At 36.0% G+C, this 23,451-nt stretch overlaps 1 protein-coding gene across 1 annotated transcript in view; it reads right to left on the bottom strand.

Annotated features, from left to right (window-relative positions):
* Positions 1 to 7,769: 7,769 nt before the first annotated feature.
* Positions 7,770 to 23,451, bottom strand: part of LOC150090164 (uncharacterized) — a 69,918-nt gene continuing 54,236 nt past the window's right edge. Inside the window, exon 5 of the mRNA XM_090390183.1 lies at positions 7,770 to 8,717. Coding sequence (XP_090246309.1) covers positions 7,770 to 8,717 — 948 coding nt within the window. The remainder of the gene's footprint in view (positions 8,718 to 23,451) is intronic.

Below are 23,451 nucleotides of genomic sequence, written 5' to 3'. Positions count from 1 at the left end.
AAATCCGGGTGGCCGGTGTGATTTTGGCCATAAACGCTAGTGTGAGGACACTACAAATTTTCCCGGGTAAGAATTTTTGACCCAGTCCACCTCTGTTTATCAATATTGCTTTTGTTTTTCTCTCTGAATCTGCAATGTCTTCACCAGGACACTTCTTTTTCACACCTTTTAAGTATTTTACTCATTTTTAGGGAATAAAGCACAATTACAAAACGAGGAGGCACGCTTGATACACATAAACAAAGCTGCGTGCGTGTAGCAACTGAATAAAGAACACCGTAAAGGCAGAGATACACTATTAACACCTCACATTTTACTAAAGCGCATTTCTGTGGGTTACTACCATAAAACAATAAAAACAATTTCCAGTTGAATTTCTGCTAGTGGAATCTGTTATAAACTGGTAGTAAACTCGATCTAATTGCATTTGTGATTATACCGATAGCTGGAATTGTGTCGGTTTTTACGTTATTATGGTGAAATGTGTTTCCCCTTCACTGATATAAAAAACATAAATACATTTTCTCTTCATTCCTATCGTGTTGCGTTCAGTTGGGGTGATTCCACGTTCAACTGCCATTTCTTGTAAACACAAAAGCAAATCGTGCATAAGCGAATTCGGTTCGTGTTATATAAGATATCGTTCCCCTATTTATAAATCGTGTATGATCGAATTCGTGTAATGTAAACACGTGTTATACGAGGACTGACTGTATATTCTTTTAAGAGATTGTAAATATGTAATATGAGATTGTAAATATGTATGGATTGAAAATATGATTATAAATAAATATGTAAATATCTTATGATTGTTGTATATATGTAAATAAGTTGTATATATGTTTTGTAATGTATATATAAATGTTTATATGGTTTTAATTAATTTATTTTAAAGATTTACATTTTAGGTGTATAAGTTTACAATTGAATCTTTCTTTTAGGAGATTGTGAATACGTATATATGATTGTTTTATTATACATTTTATGGAATTTATATTTCTTTAAGAGTTATTTATTTTTTTTTAAAGATGAAATTTTGAACATGATAACCTTACCTGAATGTTGTGTATATGGCTTATTGGGCCATGTGAATGATTTTTTTTTTGTTTGTTTATATGTATTTATCTCTTATTATGTACATTTATAAATAAGGACTGTAATGTGGATGAGCCAATGGCTCAGGTAGTGTTGTACTATAAGAAGCAGAGAAATAAATTGAATTGATGAGACAGGTCTTTGGTGGAAAAAAGTGCCCAGTCTGCAGGGCATTTTTTTTTTTTTGAATGTTAATTAAAAAAAAAAAAAAAAGAGAAAACTACACCAGATTTTAAGGCATCAAAAGATTGTGTAACATTACTTATGTAGTAAAGCATCAGGAGATTAGCATTAGTAGTGGCATATGATGCAAGAAAGCAAGTTATGCAGCATCAGCCAATAAAAAAAAAACCATTCCCATTTCACCCCTCTGTTCATCCCAAATACCTGTCCAGCTCAGCCTTAAATTTATTTAGGCTATCAACTTCCACAACAAAAGACGGAAGTCTGTACCGTCAATCAATCACCCACTGGCTAAAGGAAAACTTCCACACATCTATCCTTTCTCAATTTGAATTTATGCCCTCTCAGGTGATTATTCTGAGCAAGAGGAAGAATCCCATCAGCACTGAGCATGCTCAAACCATTCAAGGCCTTATATATCTCAAACAGATCACCTCACAGGTGCCTAGTCTCCAGACACTAATCTGCAAAACTTAAGCCTTTCTTTGTAAGAGCAACCCTTCGTTCCATTCACTAATCTTGTTGCCCTTCTCTGTACTCGTTCCAACAGCTCTACATCCTTCTTAAAATGAGGCTGCCAGACCTGTATACAGTACTCAAGGTGTGGCCTGACCATTGCCCTATACAAAGGGATAATCACCTCCTTATCTCTGCTAGAAAAATTCCTGTATATCATTGACAAGACACCATGAGCTACTCTTGCAGACTACCTGCACTGCTCAGAAAACTTCATATCTGCCTGCACAGTTACCCCCAAGTCCTTTTCATTCTCTAACACTGTCAGTGTAGTACCTTAGTAAATTTGAGAAGAGGAGACTTCAAGCACACATGCAGCAGGTGTGGCAGGACCGCTGGACAAATTCAACCAAGGGGGAAATCACCAGGAGATTCATCCCAGATGTTAGCAGAATCTATCCAAAATCCCCATTATGGTTTTCTCCAGGCCTGTATGCCACGTATTTGGTTACCGGCCATGGTTCAATAAAGGCAAAACTAACAACCTTTGGCCTAGAAGAGGACCCAACATGCACCTGTGGAGGAATTGAGGACTTGGATCACCTCATACACGAGTGCCCCCTCTACGATGACCTCCGCTGCCAGCTTATCACAAAGCTGACTTATATACCAAAAGGCAAAGAAAACCACTTACTGGATACTAAGGAAGAGTATCAAGCTCTCACCAACTACGCACAGCAGTTTTTCTTGAGGAGAAGACAACTAATTGCAGCAACATGACAACCCTCTACTAAATGAACCCAGGGACCCTGATGGTACAGGAACAAGGCAGCTAAACTTGACCAGCATTACCATCATTGGTGTGAACTACCATACATTCTCCAAAATGTCACCCACCAAAGATAACTACCAAATAACTACCTTTGAATAGAGACAACCCACAAATTAAGACAATCTAAGAAAGACAAAAGGTTCTTATACTTCTGGACTTGTCTCTCACGGATGTGACCAATAAGACAGTCTCCTAGATAAAGACTGAAAAAAGCTACCGGCATGCCATTAGATGTCAACTTCTTTTCTTGGCCAACTAGCATTCCGAACCAGGTACCCTAACTTGGTTCACTTTAATACCCCCTCCCCTGGTAGGGAGAGGGAGGGGACGGGTTTCAGTCTCCTCCCCCTCCCTGCTACCCCCTTTTTTTCTCCTGGTGGGGCCAGTCCCCACTGACCTTTCTGGGGTTGCCTTCCCTATCATCCCCATATTTCTATCTGTTTCCCCCTTCCTCAGTCTTCACCCCTACTCTAACTAAATATGCATTTTATTTTATTTTATTTTATTATTATTATTTTTTTTTATCTTATTTTATTATTATTATTTATTTTTATATATATTTTTTATTTATTTATTTTATTTTATTATTATTATTTTTTTTTTTTAAGGCCCTTGCCACTGAAATCTTAGGAAATTAGGTGGCAGGGCCTGCCAGAGTAATTACTTCTAATGCGATCCCTCTATGCCTGACCTGCCTCCTCGGGGTTAAGTGTGGGCAACGGGGGGTCCCACTAGGGGCCCAACGGCTAAAAGGTTAGAGGAACAACACAACATGACACTACACAACATAAACATGCACCTTACACTTTTTAAAATCTCTGGCCTTCACAGTGTTCTGTGTTTCACAAACAGAGTACACAACACAGAGATGGGGGAAACCCCTTGGGCCATTAGACAATGAACACTTTACACTTTTGTCAGTGTAGTACCACAGAGTTGCATTACTCTGGGGTTACTGCTTCCCATATATAGAACTTTACATTTGTCAATATTAAACTTCATTTGCCACCTCTCAGCCCATCTGCTCAACTTTTCTAGATCCTGTTACAGCAGTGTACTATCATTAGTGTCCTTAACAACTTTAACATTTTTGTCATTTAACATTAGTGTCCTGCCAACCTTTGTATCGTCTGCAAACTTGGACGTTAAGCCTGATATACCATCATCATTTATAATATTTATAAATACAGAAAACAACAATGGACCCAACACTGAACCCTGAGGGACTCCACTAACAACATTAGTCCATGAAGAGCAGTGTCCATTGATTACCACTCTGTCTTCTCCCACTTAATCATCCCTTTATCCATAGCAGCAATTTGCCTCCAATGCCACACTGCTCCAATTTGTGCAGCAGTCTTCCATGTGCAACAGTATCAAAAACTTTTCTAAGATCCAAATATATGATATCAAAGTTATTCCCTGCATCCAGTTCCTTTGTGACCACATCATAGTATGCAATCAAATTGGTCAGACAAGACTCCCCCCCCCCTTAACAAAACCATGCTGTGTCCAGGCTATAACTGAAATTTTGTCTAGATGATCCTGCAGTGCTTCTTTAAACAGTGCCTCCATTAATTTCCCTGAAACAGTTACATGATAAAAACCTATGCTAGCTTATAGATCCTCTAATCATTGTGCAATGAAAGATGTAAATAAAAACACATTACTGATATACTGGAAAGCAAATAAAAAAGCTTAAACTTAAAAATTAACAGAGATTTATCAAGGAAAAGCAAGCAAACCCAGATTACTGATTTTTTAAAGAGAGCAGAAGATGCATGAAATTTTAGACTCTGCAAAAGAAGTTGAGAAGGTGAAGATATTCTGCAACAGCGAAAACATTCTCGTTTGATTGTGCCCAGCAGCGATGAAGAGGAAGAAATGTACATTATCTGACATATGTGTATCACAGTTTGTAAGATGCTTGTTCAGTTATTATTATATTAATAAAAAATTAATAAATAAAAGTTTCCAATAGTTATAAAAAAATTGTGTATTTTTGTTAGCTTTTGGAATCTAACTCACTTTTTGTACTGGTTCTTAGTCCCATACAACATGGTTTCGCACTACATGAGATTTTATAGGAACCTAACTACCATATTATATGAGGGTTGTATTTCATAATACTGCCAGGAGCAAATTTACAAGTTAATATCTGCCACCGTTTAGATTTCTAAAATCGAATGATTTTTAATAAAGATTCAGCTTTAGCTGGAATGCTTCAGAACTGCCCTGTGGTAATGTCTAAATTGTGTTCCCAGGCTTTCCTTTCAAACTAGTCAAACTATTTAATGCATGTCACATCCCACAGCAAATAAATTACATGTCAATATGGAATGCAATTGTATGCTATTGCTTCTTTAATTTATTTTAACTATTTATTTTTATTTTTTAAATTACATAGGACAGGTGCAATGGTCAAAATCCAGAAGCAACCTTGGGAACTGCTTAGTTGCCAGTTTTTTGGACAATAATCCAAGAAGAGATAAATGGAGAGCATACTGGAATCTTACTTTTTTTCCAATTTCTCTATGTGATTTAATTATTTTTTATTAACTATATTATTTTATTTTTCTTTTGCTCTCTTGGTTTTCACTTAAAAATTTGGAAATGAGAAACTCAGGCACAACAAAGTTACCAAAGCAATACACCTACAAAGTTGTTTTGATAAATGTTTCATTTAAAAAACAAAATAACTAGAAGAAAAAAAAAAAAAAACAGAAATGCAAATACTGCAAAGATATATTCATCAATTATCCAAGAGGTTCTGTACACAGGAATAAAAGTAAAGCATTTTAGATTTTCTTTTCTTTCTTTCATTCTTCGTGACTGACACAGACTTTCCTGGCCACAGGAAAGTGTTCTGTTGTGACTGATGTGATCAACTGCTGTAAAAGTCACGCCACTTATACAATTGCTGTGCGCACTACCCTTGGTTTGATGAATGCATACACATAGTTTCACATACTGGCCATTGGCATGCAGTGAATTGCCTGCCTGAAGAACAAAAGTGTAACAGTTGGGCAGTGGTAGTGCTGACACTTTTGATTCATTAAAGCACTGAAGGTGATCACTTCACATGTTGCATCATTACTGGTGATGGGTCCAAATGCTACCATTACAAGCCAGAAATGAAGCACCTGGACTCTTCAGCACTAAAAAGAGATCAAGTCTACACACAGAACTGAAAGTCCTGCTTACCTCATTCTTCAAACACAAGGGACCAAACATATCAAATTTGCAGTATGTGTAAAGATTATCAATACCATATTACTGTGAAACATTAATTTTTGTGCCACACTATCAAAAACAAGCATGGAGATTTCTTGAGTGAGGGAGAGATCTTACTACATGATAATACAGGCCCCATACATAATGTGCAACACAGCCATCTTAAACATATTGGGATGGGAAACCACAGAACACCCACTATGCAGTCTGATCTTGCACCTCACAATTTCAGTGTTTGGAGTGGTAAAAAAAAAAAAAAAAAGAGCTTGAAGGCAATTGCACCAATTACGATAATCTTTTTATGAGGACACCATCAGCAGGCTTATGAAAGAGCAGGGCAGATGTCTTAACTCTGAAAGAGACTACTGTATTTATAAACCAAAGTTATAGTTTAAAATATTCACTTTAGCTCACTTCCATTTGACTGTTCCCCCCCCCCCCCATAGAATTGTTTAGGCATTAGAGTACATTAAAATAAAGTATATAATATAATATTAAAATGGGGTATTAAATTAATGAGCTGCTGTAACACAGCAACTCACTATTAAATATCACATGGCCTTGGTTGGAGAAAAGTTGTTGGGTATAAGATGCCAGAGGATTCACTCTAGTTAGTATTTCTTATACTATATTTTCACCTTGAATTCTAAAACAACAAAAAAAAAAAACTAGAAGAGTAAACCATATTACAGAAATAAACATACCAACTTTTCTGCAATACAATATTCCATAATTTGTGATTTTTATGATACTTTAAATTTGTACTTTTAACAAACAATGCTTTTAAATAATTTATGGCAATTAAAACCTACTCAACCTATTTTGACCCATCAGCAGGAGCCGAATCTCATACACATCTTTCAAATACTTAAAACAGCCATTTATGAACATTTCTCTTTTTTTTTTTCATGATCAATAACATTCTAAGTAAAAATAAATCATCACATTCACAATAACAATAGTTATTAAAAACAAAAATCAACATTTCTCACTGAATTCCATTTTTGTTCCTGATTAATTACAAATGGGAGATATGTACCTCATTAATACTATTATCAAACATTTGTATCAAAGAAAATGAATAACAATCTAAAGGAGAAATATTTTTTGTCCTTGTTTACAACATAATTAAACATGATGCCTAACAGTATGCATAATGGCTACTAGACTGATATCTTAATACAGAACACGAGAACAATATTTATCCAAAGGGTTGGCTTGTTTTAGAATAAGTGCCAAGGCCATAAGGCATCAAATACACTGTTTTCTGTAAACTGCATACATTCTAGTTAGTTTGCCTGAATAAAAACCTAATTTCTGAGGGGGATGAACCATGCAACTGTAAACCTCAGGCCAACGAACTGGGTTGCACTGATTAAAAGTTCCAGCTGCAATGACAATTCAAACCTAGGCTTTTTCTAATATGGCCTGGAACAATGATGATTGCAGTAAAAATGTGTGATATATGGACCAATTTTTCTTAACTAATCTCTAGGCAGATGATCTAGTTACAACTATTTTCATCACTTTTTGCATAAATTTTTACATGCAGATGAAATTTTTAAATATCCAAGAAATCAGCTGTCTCAGAATGGTATGAAAGTTTTAGCATAACTGACAAATTGTCTTAGACCAACAGAGATCTACCAGATTGTCTCATGACTGATAAAATGGTTAATTGAAGGGCATTTTCACAGTTGATGATAATTAGCACCCAAAGAGTTGTACTTTTTTTTCATAATGTACTAAAGATTGTACAAGTTTTATTATCGTGCAAGCCAAAGCATTTAACTTTTAAACATTTAAATACATCTTTAGGAATTTTTAATATAAAAGATATTTTCTATAGGTTCAAAAATCAGCAGTATCTGACTAAAATTTACAGTAATATAAAGCATTCATAAATTCTGAATTGGTAGGCTATTAACAGAATAGTAAAAAAAATTAATTACAGGCAAGAGTAGATATATTATCGTGATATATTATTCTCTATATTATCACTGGTACTGGATATTACGGAATTATCTACTTTATTGGCCTCAATATTGGCATCTACAGAATTTTCTTCTTCCCTGTTACTTTCTACTTTCAGAGAAGACAAAATAGTTTTGTTTAAAGAATGAAGCAACTCTGCACCTAGAAGATGATCTGGAGACATTTTTGAAATCATTACTTCCATTTCACTTTCTGCATTTACAGCTTGAGGTTTATTTTTCTGTTTTCTATCACCAAAATGTGTTTTCATGTGAACTTTTAGTTCCTGTTTTTCAATGAAAGCTTTTCCACATATTTCACAAACTTGTTCTCGCTTACCAACATGTCTTTTAATATGCTTCCACATATTACAACTAAAAAGAAAAGCTTTGCCACAATATTTACATATGTGCCGTTTTATTCCTTCATGGAAATCTTTATGGGCACTAAATGTACTCTTTGCACGGAATGATTTGTCACACAAGTTACATTTATAACGCCTAATATCACTATGAACATTCATATGGGAATTCAAAGACTGTTTTCTTTTATAACATTTGCCACATACTTTACATACATGGGGCCTTTCATTCGAATGAATAATAGGATGCTTGACATATGCACTCCTGTTATTAAATGTTGCACCACAAATATCACACACATACAATTTATCACTATGGATTTCCATATGTGCTTTCAAGTTACCCTTAGTCCTATATGCATTTCCACAATACTCACAAATAAATTCCTTTCCAGCTGTGTGAGAAAATAAATGTGTGTCAAGATAATGTTTTGTAATAAAACTCTTCTTGCATATTTCACAAGTAAATTTTCTCTCTGGTTGACTATGGATACAAAATACATGATTTCTTACTGCAGTTTCACTTCCAAGCTGCTTTCCACAAATGGGGCATTTATACGGATTATCTTCATTATGAACTAACTACAAAGGAAAAAAATAAAATATGCAAATAACCAAAAGTAACTTTATGCATATATGTACATGTTCATGCACACACCAGGTATTAAGTCTTGCATGTGTTTAGGCATATTAGGGCAATAGCTAGGCTATCATTGCTTTCTATAGTGACAAAGCAAATCAGACTTTTAATTAGGCTCCAATGAATCATGTTGTATGTTTAGTGTGTGCATCCTAAGGCTAATCTCTCTCTATTGGAAGATAAAGAGCCCTTCCAAAAGCTGTTCCACTTGATAAGACCTCAATAAGTTCCTCTTGCCACTGACAAAATTCAAAACCATATCATTACAAATGGGTGGTGAGTTAGAATACCCCTAGCCACAGTAACCAAAATGCATAGCAAACAATGAAACAAATAAGATTTAGCACATAATAATACAGGTCTGCTTTTTTGATACACTAATATATCTAAAGTTTACAGATATAACCACTAGTGTATTTTTATTATTTATTTTTTTTTGAAGCAGGCTTTCACAATTGAGATGTTTCATTCATTTACAGTGAAACTTCTCCTAACGGACACTTCTCGTTAACGGGCATCTCTCTACAACGGACATTTTCAAATTCCCCAACTCACCTCCATTGGTTTTAACGTGTTTGCAGCTTCTGTCTAGCGGACATTCTCTGTAACGGACGCGGACGGGCAATCTGCACTGTTTCGTTTAGATTAGCACTTAATTTGATCTCCCCATAACGGACTGCGGGAGAGCTCACGGCCCTTTTTCTAGGAACGTTTCTTCCACCTATTGCCTCAATCTATTTCCGATTCTCTGAATTTTATCAAGATTTACGTCACGCTTGTAAACCCTTTTTCAAGAATTTTTAAGGCACGTGTAAAACTTCTGATGAATTCGGTGTGTGCAGGGGGCGGGGTGAATTTGGTCGGCCTTTCGTCTTTTCAGTTTCAGTTTTCAGTTTTGTTCAGTGTCGTGTGAAGTGCACAATGTCTTCTCATAAACATTTAACTTTAAAAGATAAAGTCGAACTCATTAATGCGTATGATCGGCAAAAAAATAGTGTTCGCAATCTCGCTGCAAAATTCAAAATCGGGAAGACGCAGGTAAGCGACATCCTAAAGGAAAAAAATGAACTGCTCAAACAATTTTGGCAACACGGAAATGATCACGTTCAAAAATCATTCCCGAAAACTGTTGGACTTCAAATTGACAATGTTACGTATGAGTGGTTTTGTCGCGCACGTGCTAAAAAAATTCCCATTAATGGGCCTATTATTAGGGAAAAGGCTTTAGAGGTTGCGAAATCTATGGGAGTAAATGAGTTCAAAGCTTCTGTGGGATGGCTAGACAAGTTCAAAACTCGGCATAAAATTTCTTGGAAAACCGTAAGTGGTGAAGGTGGATCTGTTGATACTGGGGTTGTAACAAAGTGGACCGTCAAATTGGAAGATTTATGTCGTGATTTTGAACTAAGGATACTTACAACTGTGACGAAACAGGGTTGTTTTTTAAAGCTCTTCCTGAAAAAACAATGAATCTAAAAAACGAAAAGTGCCAGGACAGAAAAAATTCTAAGGAACGCTTGACTGTACTATTGTGTACAAATATGCTGGGAGACTTTGAACAACCTCTTGTTATAGGAAAACCACAAAATCCTCGTTGTTTCAAGGGCATAAAGTTGAATCTTTTGAATGTTGACTGGAAGTCTAATAAAAAAGTGTGGATGACACGAGATATCATGAGTGAATGGATAAGTCACTTTAACCAAAACACGATTCGTCAAAACAGAAAAATTATTCTTTTCATGGATAATGCTGCATCTCACCCGCACATTGAATTGTCCAACATTCAAATCGTTTTTCTGCCACCAAACACATCAGCAGAGTGTCAGCCCTTGGATCAAGGGATAATAAAAAATTTTAAACTTCACTACAGAAAACGTGTTTTAAGACATTTCATTGCAAACATGAACGATGTAACATGTGCGAGTGACCTTGCAAAGAAAATCAGCATCCTAGATGCAATTCAGTGGATTTCCTCTTCAGTAAACGCAATTAGAAAACAAACTGTCGTGAACTGTTTTGTAAAGTCTGGCTTCTCAAACACAAAAATTGAAGTTGTGAACAGCAATGTGGAGCACCAAGAAAAACAAGAACTTCAACATCTATTGATAATGTACGATACTTCAGCTACAAGTGACCCTGGCTACAAAGATATAGACTCGAACCTCACTGCAGAAGATGGTGCTCTAGATATCAACGACATTATCATCGATATTTTTCAAGAAGTTCCTCATGCGGATGAAGAAATGGAAGGAGGTCATTCTGTCGAAGAACATATTAACGACGAACCGCCGATGAAAATAGAAGCGCTCATACAAATCAATCGTTTAAAAATGTTTTTCGCTGCTGAAGAAGATACTGAAGGACTTTCGATGGTTTCTTCACTCCAAACAAATGTTGAAAACAAAATTATCAGCCGGAAGAAGGTGCAGAAGAAAATAAGTGATTACTGTATGTATTTTTCTTAAGATAAAGTCATAATATGCATAGCACAATTGTATGTATATTATTTACAAAAATATTGTGCAAAATCTGTATATAATTTAATTTAATTTTACATTAAACATTTAACGATTTTTCTTTATCTCTTGTGTATGTAATTGTATATTATTTACAAAAATATTGTTCAAAATCTGTATATATTTTAATTTAATTTTACATTAAACGTTTAACGATTTTTCTTTCTTTCTTTTTTTTTTTCTCCCTCAGACTTCTTGTTAGCGGACACTTCTCTCTAACGGACACATTTTCGTTCCCCATGGCTGTCCGTTAAAGGGAAGTTTCACTGTATTTCTATAAGAAACTCAAAATGTATCAGCATAGTCTGAATTACTGTTAATCTGAGTGTGTTTTTTTTAGCAAAGAGGATACTTTCTTATAGGTATTATCCTTTGGTTCTGGCAGTATCCTTAAATCAAATGTTCATATACAATCTGCTTTGGCACTACAGCAAATTACATGAAAGCAATTTCATTAATACACGGTGTTTGCAATCGATTTTGATCATGGAGAGACATTTTTGTTCTCACTGAAGGCCAAGCAGCAGGTACTCGTGTTAAGGCCTGGGTTTATGTTGAACTTAGAGACAAATAATGTCGTGATTTGCTAATGTTTTTAAAATTATATAGCATCACCAAAATAGGCAAAGCTGCTTTACATTTAAAAATCTGAGACACCATCAGGACAGCTGTTTCACAAGTTAAATATGCTTACTGGCTTATTTAGGCACGAGAAGTGTTTTAGGCATGTAATTTAGGTATGAGAAAAGTATGACAAGATGGTGCCAAAAATTTTGAATGAAGGTCAAACAGTATGACCCAGAAACTAAAAGACAGTCAAATGCAATGGAAGACAAAACAATCACCCAGATAAAAAAAAATAAATAAAAAATAATGAATCTAAAAATCAAAAATTAAAACCATGCTTCTTGCTTTCTTCGACATTAAAGGAATTATTATGGCTGAATACATCCCACCAAATCAGACTCAGTCAAACACACTACATTGAAGTTCTGACAAGGCTGCATGAAAAAATTCAAAGAAAGAGACCTGAATTGTGGAAGGATGGCTGGATGCACTAACAATACAATGCTGCAGCACATAATGTGTTGTTTGCCAGTTTCTGCACAAAAAACAAACCACTATGTGTGAACATGCACCCTACTCACTAGACACAGCCCTGCGACTTTTTTTCTTCCCTAAACTGAAACGTGTACTTAAGAGAACCCATTTTTCAATCCACTGAAGACATTCTGAAAAAAAAAAAAAAAAAAAAAAAGAGCAAAGTGTTAAAAGGCTTACAGAAGCTTAATAAAGGCTTACAGAAGAAGACTTCCAGAAATGTTTCTGTCATTGGAAGAAACATATGGAACAGTATGCAGGCCTAAGGCAATTACTTTGAAGGGGATAACTTGTAAGGTATGAAATATTTCATTATATTTATTTTATTGCAACAGTCTCATTATTTAATAGCCACATCTTGTATAAGGCTGCTGAAAACCAGCAAATTTTTAAACTGTTCTGGTAGCGTCTCAATTTTTAAATGTATAGTGGATTCATCATTCTAGTGATGCTATATAATTTAAAAGGATACTAGCAACTTAAGCAGAACTGTGGATAACAGTATTTGTCTCTAAGTTCAACATCAGCCCAAGCCTTTGAGTGCCAACTACTTAGCACTTGGTCTTCAGCGAGAGCAGAAATGCTCTTCATGACAGAAATAGAAATCAAACACAGATGAAGAATATTAATACTGATTTGATTTCAACTAATGTGTTGGAACACCTCTGTAACCTTACAGTATTAGACTGTCTCCCAATAAGCTAACCATAAATATGTAAAGTCAAATGAATCCAAATTTCATATCTACATGGTAATATACCTTTTTTTTAATAATTAAGAAGCATCCTTAACATGCAAGACTTCTGAAACACTTAGTGCGTAATGTGCATACCTGTGTGCATATGTAAATGTGCATGTGTGAGAACACACACATACACATTTTGCTGCACATGTAAAACTCAAAAATAAATGTTTATAAAAAAAAAACAAAACTTTCTTAATAGAGTTATTTTAGTAAGATAATAGAAACTAATAAGCAAGCTGCTATCAAGTTTTATGCAGTAACCATTTTTGCATAAAATCATCATGTTCTTTTTAAAATCTATGCACAATCCAGATGGGTAATCACAATGGAAGATTACAGGCCTGCATCTGGATAAACAGATTAGGTCATGATTTGCAACCAACTTAGACAGAACCTGTTAGGCCTCAGTAGCCAAGTGGTCAGGAGTAGGAGTGCAGTAGCACACACTCTTTGAGTAGACTGGGGTTCAAACCCCTAACTGTTTGTTTGTTTATTATTTGGTTTTTAGGAGCATTAGCAACTAAGGCCATATTGCTCCGAACCCCTGACTCCTCCCCTCCCCCTAAATATGGTCGATCTGCCAACATGCACTGGACCAGCGTGGCAGATTATGGTCCATTTCCCTCGGCATGAATTGTTGAGGAGGCTTCCATCCTGCAGTGGGTTGATAATGGCTGCCTTTACCATTACCTTTTTTTTTAATAGAACCCTGCTTAACCCAAAATTTGGATATCCTTGATTCCAATATACATATTAGTGCCCTGCACTTCATGGATCAGTTTGATTTTAAAACAAAATAGATAATTTTATATCTAGAAGGCTTATCTGTACTGATTGAATGTGGTCTGATCATAAGAGCCCAGCCAAATTTGCATTTTGAAACATTTGCTTTTTCAAAGTACAGCACAGCACAGTACATAAATAAAACAGAACAAAATATTTTGAATTTTTGTTTGGTAATCAGGCTTAACAAAAGAAGAGGAAAACATTCTCACTTAGCATAAGTTAAATTTGTAAGTTAATTTGTTATTGTGTAAAGTAAAGTCATTAGATATTCTTCAATCCAATGCAGGACACCTGAATATAACAACAGTCACATCATAAGGAAATAATTGGGCCCTGAGAATTTAAAAAAAAAATACCGTTAAGGATAACGTTTTGTCTACAAAGCAGGGACAGGCAACCTTTGTTCAACTGCCGACTAGACAAAACTTTACAAATTGCTGCAGGCCGGTATTCTAGTTATACATTTTTTGATTTATTATTTTTTCATTTAAATATTCTTTTCACAAGGCTTTCTAAATAGTAACGATAACTGCTGAAACTATTGATGAAGGTATATCAGGCTTAATGTCGAAGTTTGCAGATAATACAAAGGTTGTTAATGACAGTATGCTACTGCAACAGGATCTAGAAAAGTTGATCAGATGGTTTAACTTTGACAAATGCAAAGTACTGCAGAGGGGTAACAGGAATCCCAGAGAAATGTACCAACTGTGTGGTACTACACTCGGGTAGTGGAGAATGGAAGACCTGGGAGTAATTGTGAAGTCAGATAAGAAGATTTCTGAGCAGGCACACAGGCTGCCAGAGCAGGTCATGGAGTCTTGTCAATGATATACAGGAATTTTGCTAGCAGGGATAAGGTGATTATCCCCTTGTATAAGGCAATGGTCAGGCCATACCTTGGGCACTGCGTACAGGTCTGGAGGCTTCATTTTAGGAAGGAAGGATGAAGAGTTGCTAGAACAAGTACAGAGAAGGGCAAGACTGATGAGGGGAAACAAAGGGGTGCTCTTAAGAAGAAAGGCTTAAGTTCTGCAAATTGCAGTATCTGGAGACTAGGCACCTGCAAGGTGATCTGATTGAGGTGTATAAGGCTTTGAATTGTTTGAGCCAGCTCAATGCTGATGGGATTCTTCCTATTGCTCAGAGTACAACCTGAGGGGGCATAAACTCAAATTGAGAAAGACAGTTATAGAACAGATGTGCAGAAATTTGCCTTTAGCCAGTGGGTAGTTGATTGCTGGAACAAACTCCCATCTCTTATTGTGGAAGTCGATAGCTTAAATAAATAAATAAATTTTCTGTTTATACTCCGGGACAACCAAATGATCAGGAGTTCACAAGATAGACAGAATACAAGAAACAGCACGGTATTCAGCAGTCATGGGCTTGAACCCCGGTCACTCAAGGAATGTGTACTTATGCCCCCGCACGCCTGACCACTAGGCTAAGCGGCCTTGCTTAAATAAATTCAAGGAAGAAGTGGACAAAACTTTGGAACAAATGGATGGGTGAAACTGGATTTTTTTTTTTTTTTTTTTTTTTGCTGCAGGTCTGTATAAGCTTGCTTTCTTGCACCATATGCTTCTGCTAATGATAATATCACAATGTTGGTACAATAATATTTGGCCAAGAAAAGTGCTTATAAGCCAAATAGTCATAATTTTTGGCTAATGACAAAGTTCTGCAGTTGAATTTATAAACTTAGAATAAAGAGATGAACCACAGTCCATCTCTTTATTCTAAGTTTTCAATGCAAACATCTCCGATTTTCGTAAATTTGTTGTGATTTTACTTAATTAATAATCATGGCCACTAAAGAAAAGAAAACAAAAAAAAGCAGGAAATCAATTTCTGTACAAATAAAGCAAGAAATTATTTCAAAACCTGAAAACAGCATAAAAGTGCACTTGCAAGCAAATGTGGCCTCGGGCAATCCATATTTTCAATAACTGTTAAACACAAATATGCATTTAAATACTGAAAGTGATAGTTGCTTCTATCAGAGTTTAACCAAAGGGAGGAAATTAAGTGTTGAAATGGAAAACACTATTAATGCTATGGATTTGTGAAAAAAATGAAAATAAATAAAAAGATTCAACTGATTTCCATTCAGAAAGCCAGTACAGGAAAGTTTGGGGTGGGCTTTGCAATGAGAGTGAATGATTCTTGGAATAGTCATATCAGTCTGCATCCCAATACTACATGCAGCAATAGAATCCGAATTAGTTAAACATATCTATAACTAATTCAGAATCATCATCATTTGGGTTTAGTCTGATAATCAATCTGTATGGTAATCAACTTCCAAAATGGAAGTGGAAGATTTAAAAACTTTTGGTATAATGAATTTGCACATAACATTCTTCCACATATTAGCATAGACATATGATGCAAGAAAGCAAGCTTATGCAGCATCAGCCAAAACAAAAAAAAAAAAAAAAAAAACCGCCCCCATTTCACCCTTCCGTTCGTTCCAAATACCTGTCCAGCTCAGCCTTAAATTTATTTAGGCTATCAACTTCCACAACAAAGGATGGAAGTCTGTTCCACCAACCAACTACTCGCTGGCTAAAGGCAAACTTCTGCACATCTATCCTAGTAATGGTATGTAAGGGTAATAACCTTAGTACACATTTGTGAGGGGCATTAGACTGAAGAGCCATATGTTCAGATTTTCATGTGGCACAACATTTAAAACAAACAAATAAATTGCTTTATTACAACCACAAGAGAGCAATATGAACAGACTTTCTGCATGAGCAAGGATAACATGCCTAGAATTATTAGGTTTGTTTGGCCTCTTTAGCACTGCTTTCTCCATAAGTTTGAGATTCAGCAGTTATTTTCTTGGAGAGTTCATTAATTTGAATTCTTTTGATTCATGAACTGCATTTAGATATGAGCCAGCAGTACTCACTAGTGATCACTCGTTGCACTTTTCAGTTTAACTCTGACAAGGGCTTATATGGCTTTTCTCATCAGTTCTAACTTTCTTGTTAACAGTTGCCATTTTCTACCACTCTAGTTACATATTTAACCAAAGACAGCCAATGTGCTCACACACTTCAAAATATTAAAATATTTTTTACTTCAGTTGGAATACATCAGTTTAAATTGTTTAAATCTTCCTTTTGTTTTAGCATTTCTTTCGAGATAGCAGTAAATTTTCTCCAAATATTTACTTTCAGAGGAAGGCATGCAGCCCATTTCCAGCAAACAAATTAATAAGATGACAAGGGCAGCCTAATACTACCAAGCTCAATTTTTTCTTTTAACACCCTTGCTACATCAGTTTTTATACTTTCCAGATGCATTATCAACACTAAGTGTGAAACAGTTTTTATGGGAGTTCCACATGCTTTCGGATTGTTCAGAAGAAGATGCCCAATGTTATAACCTGTAGAGCCACCTTCCAATGCTGGTACCAAGAGCAAGCTTGTTTTGATTTAACGTTTTTTTTTTATTTATTTATTTTTTTTTTTATTATTATTATTATGAAAGGTCACCACAGTGGGATATAGCTTGGACTCACTTTGATGCAATCAGTGGCAATCGAAAATGGCCTATTTTTCAGAGTCATCACTAACTCTTTTTCTAACTGTGCAATTTCACCAACAATGACTTGTTTTTGTTCTTCTGTAGAAGTGGCAGACAACATTCTAAAATCTTTCCTTACGAACTGAGCTTTCTTCAAGGAACTTTGTGCACAGAGAACTGGAAAATAATTTTGTCTTTAAACTCTCCCAAAGATGCAGTATTTATACATGATCTTTACTCCTTATATGCTGTATATTTGACACTATTTTAACTGCATGTCACTGCATTGTTGTAACTAGATGATGTAAGGAATATGGTTTAACTGATGAATTAGTTTATAAAAAATTTGTAAAGGTACAGTAAGTGCCGATTATAGTGATCATGTTTACAAATTGAATTTTGATTCTAATAAATGGCGATTCTAATAATAGAAAATCGATGAATATTATCTACAGGCTATAAAAATAAAGATATAAAGTGAAAATTAACACCTTATTACCAATTAAATGATGCGTGAAAATCAGAAGAGTATTATCCACAGGTTAGCAAAAAAATAAATAATAAATTTATTTTTTATTTATACTTAAAACGCGATAAGTGTTTGCCTTTTTATTTACATAATTGTTATTTTATATTGTACTTAATACGTAGTCTTATAGTTACGCTGGTTATTTTTATTTTAATTTAGATAAAGAGTTTTTGGGGATTACTACTTAATTTACATAAAACCGTTATTTTGTTCGAATCTTGCAGCCATTGTTTTTGTATATAGTGGTAGGGAATTCAAATTTTTCATTGAGATAGCCAGGTAGCTACAACGCATAATTATATAGATTAATACGCTTCACTGTTTCTATTAGATAGCGTAGTATTGACATTTAATTAATTTAATTTTTTAATCATATTAATTTAAAATAGCATGCCCCAAACTAGAGCAGCAAAGCAACGGGCACAAAGTGGCAGGAGTGCTGTGACTCGGGGGAGAACTGAGGGGGGCGATTCTCCAACGCATCACAGCCTAAAAAAAAAAAAGGTGCAACTTGTGAAATGTCTGCCGAACTCTCTGGAACGGAACACGATATTGCCATGGAGGATGTCTTTGTGTGTGCGCGATGTAAGGAGTGTAAGGAAATCAGGTGACAACTCAGCGTTGTTATGGGCCTATATGAGAGTTTGAAGGACAGGGTGGATGCCCTCGAAAGATCTAAATTGAGGGGCCCATCAAGCTTTCAGCTGCCCACATCAACGCCAGAGCTTGCACTTGGTCATCACACAACACAGCAGCAACCCCCAAGGCAGAATGCACTGGCCCCCACAGGAACTAGTAGTTGTTGGTGACTATTGTCAGGGAAACGGGTAACATGCTTTGTAAAAAGGATAGGTGGAACAGGACTAGGGTATGTCTGCCAGGGGCAAAGGTTGATGATGTTGTAGAGCGGATATCATCTTTTAAGGGCACAAAAGGTGATATAGTTGTACACGTTGGCACTAATGATATTAAGAGTAGGAGACCGACAGAATTACTTACAAGTACAGGTCACTGTTGAACAAAAGCCGAGAATTAGGGTTGAATTTGAAAGTGTCTGCAATTCTGCCCAGACACGGTAGGAGGGAGAATATGATGAGAGCCTTGTCAATCAATTCGGCCCTGGAAAGATTGTGCAAGGCTCAAGGGGTAGAATTTTTTCAGCCTGGACTGTACTTGTTAACAGGAGAGACTGCTTCTACAGGGATGGGATACACTTAAATATAAAGGGTGCAAGAATATCTGCTGATGCTGTCGAGGCAGCGTTAGGTGGGTCGGAAAACTCCTAGCTTGGGGGGATACAAGGACAAAAAGTTTAACAGTAGCCGTAGGCAGAGGTGACGGTGATTCTTGCACAACTTCTATTAGAATCAGTAGCGACCTGGAGCGAGGGGTGTTGGGGGCTTCAGGGACGGATGGCAGTCATCCTGAAACAGGTGTGTATATGGGATGTGTTAGGGTAACTAGGAATAGGAGCATGTATGCTTCCATGTATACCAATGCCAGAAGTATAGTAAATAAATTTGATGAATTTGAAGTGTTTGTCAAGACATCAAAGGCGGATATTGTTGGGATAGCAGAGACGTGGTGTCACACAGATATAAGGAATGCAGAACTGGAATTTGGGGAGTACAATGTGTACAGAAAGGATAGACAGGATAGAAAGGGAGGAGGTGTTATGCTGTTAATTAAGAAAAACATAAAATCAAAAGAAGTGAACCCAGTTGATATAGATGAACAGTGCACTGTTGAGTCAGTTTGGTGTGACATAAGCACTGCGAAAGCAAAAATAGAGTAGGAGTGTGTTATGAGCCTAATGACTCGAATGAGTACAATGAACAATTGTACAGAGAAATAGAGTGGGCTAGTAAATCGGAATGTCTTATAATGGGGGATTTTAACTTCCCAGATATTGACTGGAACTTGTGGGTTGGGCACTCACACACTAGTCAGACTTTTGTGGATTTATTGGATGATTGTTTTCTGCAGCAGCATGTTCGAGAGGCAACCAGAGAGGGTAATACTCTTGATCTGGTTATCAGCAGTGATCATTCGTGTATTAAGAATTTGCAGATAAAGGAACCACTAGGTGGCAGTGATCACAGTGTACTGATGTGGGATTTACTTAAAGATATAATTACCATCAAGAGTAAAGGAAAGGGTTTTTGCTTCCGTAAAGGTGAGTACAGTGGTCTCAGAAAGTTTTTAAATTCTGTACAGTGGGATCAACTGACGATGTTACCAACAGTAAATTCTAAGTGGGAAGCGTTCAAGGAATTAATCGTGGAAGCTACTAAAAGTTTCATACCTATTAAGAAATACTGTTCAAGGTTTAGGCCTAAATGGTTATCAAATGAACTAATGAGACTCATAACACAGAAGAAAAATGCATGAGATGTATATAAATTATCAAGCGACTCAGAAGCCTATGGCAGATATAAGCTAGTCTGTAATCAGGTCACAAAGGAGATTAGGCAGGTGAAGGCAGATTACGAGAAATCCTTGGCAAAAGATTCTAAGAAAAACAGCAAGCATTTCTTTACTTATATAAACTCTAAAAGGAAGGGGATGAATCTGATTGGTCCACTTGATATCGAAGGATTGACTGTTGATGATCCTGCCCAGATAGCAAACAAACTGAATGAGTATTTTGCATCTACATTCACACACGAGGAGTTATTAAGGTTTGGAAATGGCAGAAGGTTATCAAATTGTAGCAGGATACTTAATGATTTTGTAATAACTGAGAGCAAAGTGGAGGAGAAACTGTTGAAGTTAAACATAAGAAAAGCACCTGGGGTGGATGGGATCAATCCAGTTATATTAAAGGAGGTGGCAAAGCAACTAAGCAAATCCTTGGCCATAATTATGAGAGCATCATTGGACTCAGGGGAGGTTCCCACGGACTGGAGATGGGCAAATGTATCCCCAATTCACAAAGGGGGATCGAAGGGTGACACAAGTAATTACAGACCAGTTAGTTTAACTTCTGTTCCGGGTAAAATAATGGAGTCACTGGTTAAAGATGCATGGCAGGATCATCTAGACAAGACTGCTGCAATAATTCAGACACAGCATGGGTTTGTTAAGGGAAAGTCTTGTCTGACAAATTTGATAGGATATTATGATGTGGTTACAAAGGAACTGGATGCAAAAAATAATTTTGATATCATCTATTTGGATTTCAGGAAAGCTTTTGACACTGTTGCACATGAAAGACTATTGTACAAATTGGAGCAGAATGGTATTAAGGGTAAGTTGCTACAATGGATAAAAGGATGGTTAAGTGGGAGAAGACAGAGGGTGATAATCAATGGGTGCTGCTCTTCTTGGACTAATGTTATTAGTGGAATCCCACAAGGTTCGGTGTTGGGTCCACTGTTGTTTTGTATATTTATCAATGATATTGATGAAGGTATATCAGGCTTAAATGTCGAAGTTTGCAGATGATACAAAGGTTGGCAGGGTTGTTAATGACAGTAATGGCAGTGTGCTACTGCAACAGGATCTAGATAATTTTGGCAGATGGGCTAAGAAGTGGCAACTGAAGTTTAACCTTGACAAATGCAAAGTACTGCATATGGGTAGAAGTAACTCCAGAGAAACATACCAACTGTGTGGTACTACACTTAAGGTGGTAGAAAATGAAAAAGACCTGGGAGTAATTGTGCAGGCAGATATGAAGTTTTCTGAGCAATGCAGACAGGCTGCCAGGGCAGGTCATGGGGTTTTGTCAATGATATATAGGAATTTTTCTAGCAGGGAAAAGGAAGTGATTATCCCTCTGTATAAGGCAATGGTCAGGCCATGCCGTGAGTACTGCGTACAGGTCTGGAGGCCTCATTTTAGGAAGGATGTAGATTTACTTGAGTGTGTACAGAGAAGGGTAACAAGATTGGTGAGGGGAATGAAGGGATCCTCTTACCAAGAGAGGCTTAAGTTCTGAAAATTGCGGTGGCTGGAGACTAGGCACCTGCGCAGTGATCTGATTGAGGTATATAAGGCCTTGAATGGGTTGAGCACGCTGAATTTTAATGGGATCCTTCCACTTGTTCAGATTACAAACCTAAGGGGGCATAAATTCAAATTAAGAAAAGACAGATGTAGAATAGATGTGCAGAAATTTGCCTTTAGCCAGCGGGTGGTTAATTGCTGGAACAAACTTCCATCTGTCGTTGTGGAAGTTGATAAGTTGAATAAATTTAAGGAGGAACTGGACAGGCATTTGAGGGAATGGTGTGATTTTTTTTTTGGCTGATGCTGCATAAGCTCATACACATGCTTTCTTGCATCACATGCCGCCACTACTACTACTTACGTACAAAGCTTAATATACATATTAATTAAACAACACTTTGTAATATGATTATAATTGTAAACAGTCACTTCTTTTAGACTGCTTAAGTCTATTTATAGATTTTTCAATATTGTTTAACAGTATATTCACGATCACTTGCACCAGTTTCTTCCAATGCTCTCCTCAGGATGGCTAGAGCTTTACGAGTTTGCCATTTTGTAATGGGAATTTGTTCGGGTTCATCTTTATTTTTGTCCTCACTGGTGAAATTATCAGTAACAGACTGGGCAATTTCTTCTTCTGTTAAAGCTGTAGTAACTACCTGTTTACAACAGATTGTACAAACAAAAAGGCCCAATAAGCCAAAAATTGCAAATTGTTTTTGTTTTTGTTTTATGGTTGTAGTCTCTAGAAATGTGACCTTCAGATATGTGCTTTAGAAAAATATTACAGAGGCATTCAGAATTGATTCTTCTAACCAAAGATGTGATTCTAATAAACGATGAAAGTGTGGTGCATTTTAATGATTTAAATCGGTTCTTTGAAATTTGATTCTCTAAAGTGGCCGATTCTAATAACCAGTGATCACTATAACAGGCACTTACTGTATTTACCTTGTAAATCCTAGGCATTTCACTACCTAGTACATGAATAATCCAACAGTTTCTTGATGTGTTTAATGCTGTTTCACTTTTAAGTATATTTCCGTGTTATTTGTTGCCTCTTACTTAGGTAACATTTTTAACATGTTTTTAATATTTTAGTAACATTTTTTTGTTATGTTTATCAAATTGGCTGTTGCTTGGTTGTAAGAACTGCTTGTCATGGAGAAGCTTTTAAAAAAAGAGATTATAAAGTTATGCAAGAAGCTAAATGCATCTTATTTTAAGCAAATCTGTTTTTGGTACATGGAATATACTGATAGTGAGATATTACGTAAAAAATTGGTTTATGCAAGTGTAAGTAGAATTTTTAAAGTTCAAAGTTGTTTTATTTATAAAGCTTTTAATTCATTCTGCTTGAATTGAAGTCTGATAATTTATCGACCAAAATCGTGCCCATTATATAAAGCAATTGTAAGATTACATTTGGAATACTGTATGCAAGTATGGAGGCCTCAAATAAAAAAAAGATACTGATTTCTTGAAAGGGTCCAAAAACAGGC

The sequence above is a fragment of the Mastigoproctus giganteus genome, chromosome 2 (genome assembly GCF_048544385.1).
Source record: "Mastigoproctus giganteus isolate SK-2022 chromosome 2, ASM4854438v1, whole genome shotgun sequence".
In the NCBI taxonomy this organism is placed as follows: Eukaryota; Metazoa; Arthropoda; class Arachnida; order Uropygi; family Thelyphonidae; genus Mastigoproctus; species Mastigoproctus giganteus.
The sequence above is the reverse complement of the archived record's forward strand: the minus strand, read 5'-3'. Positions and strand labels throughout refer to the sequence as shown.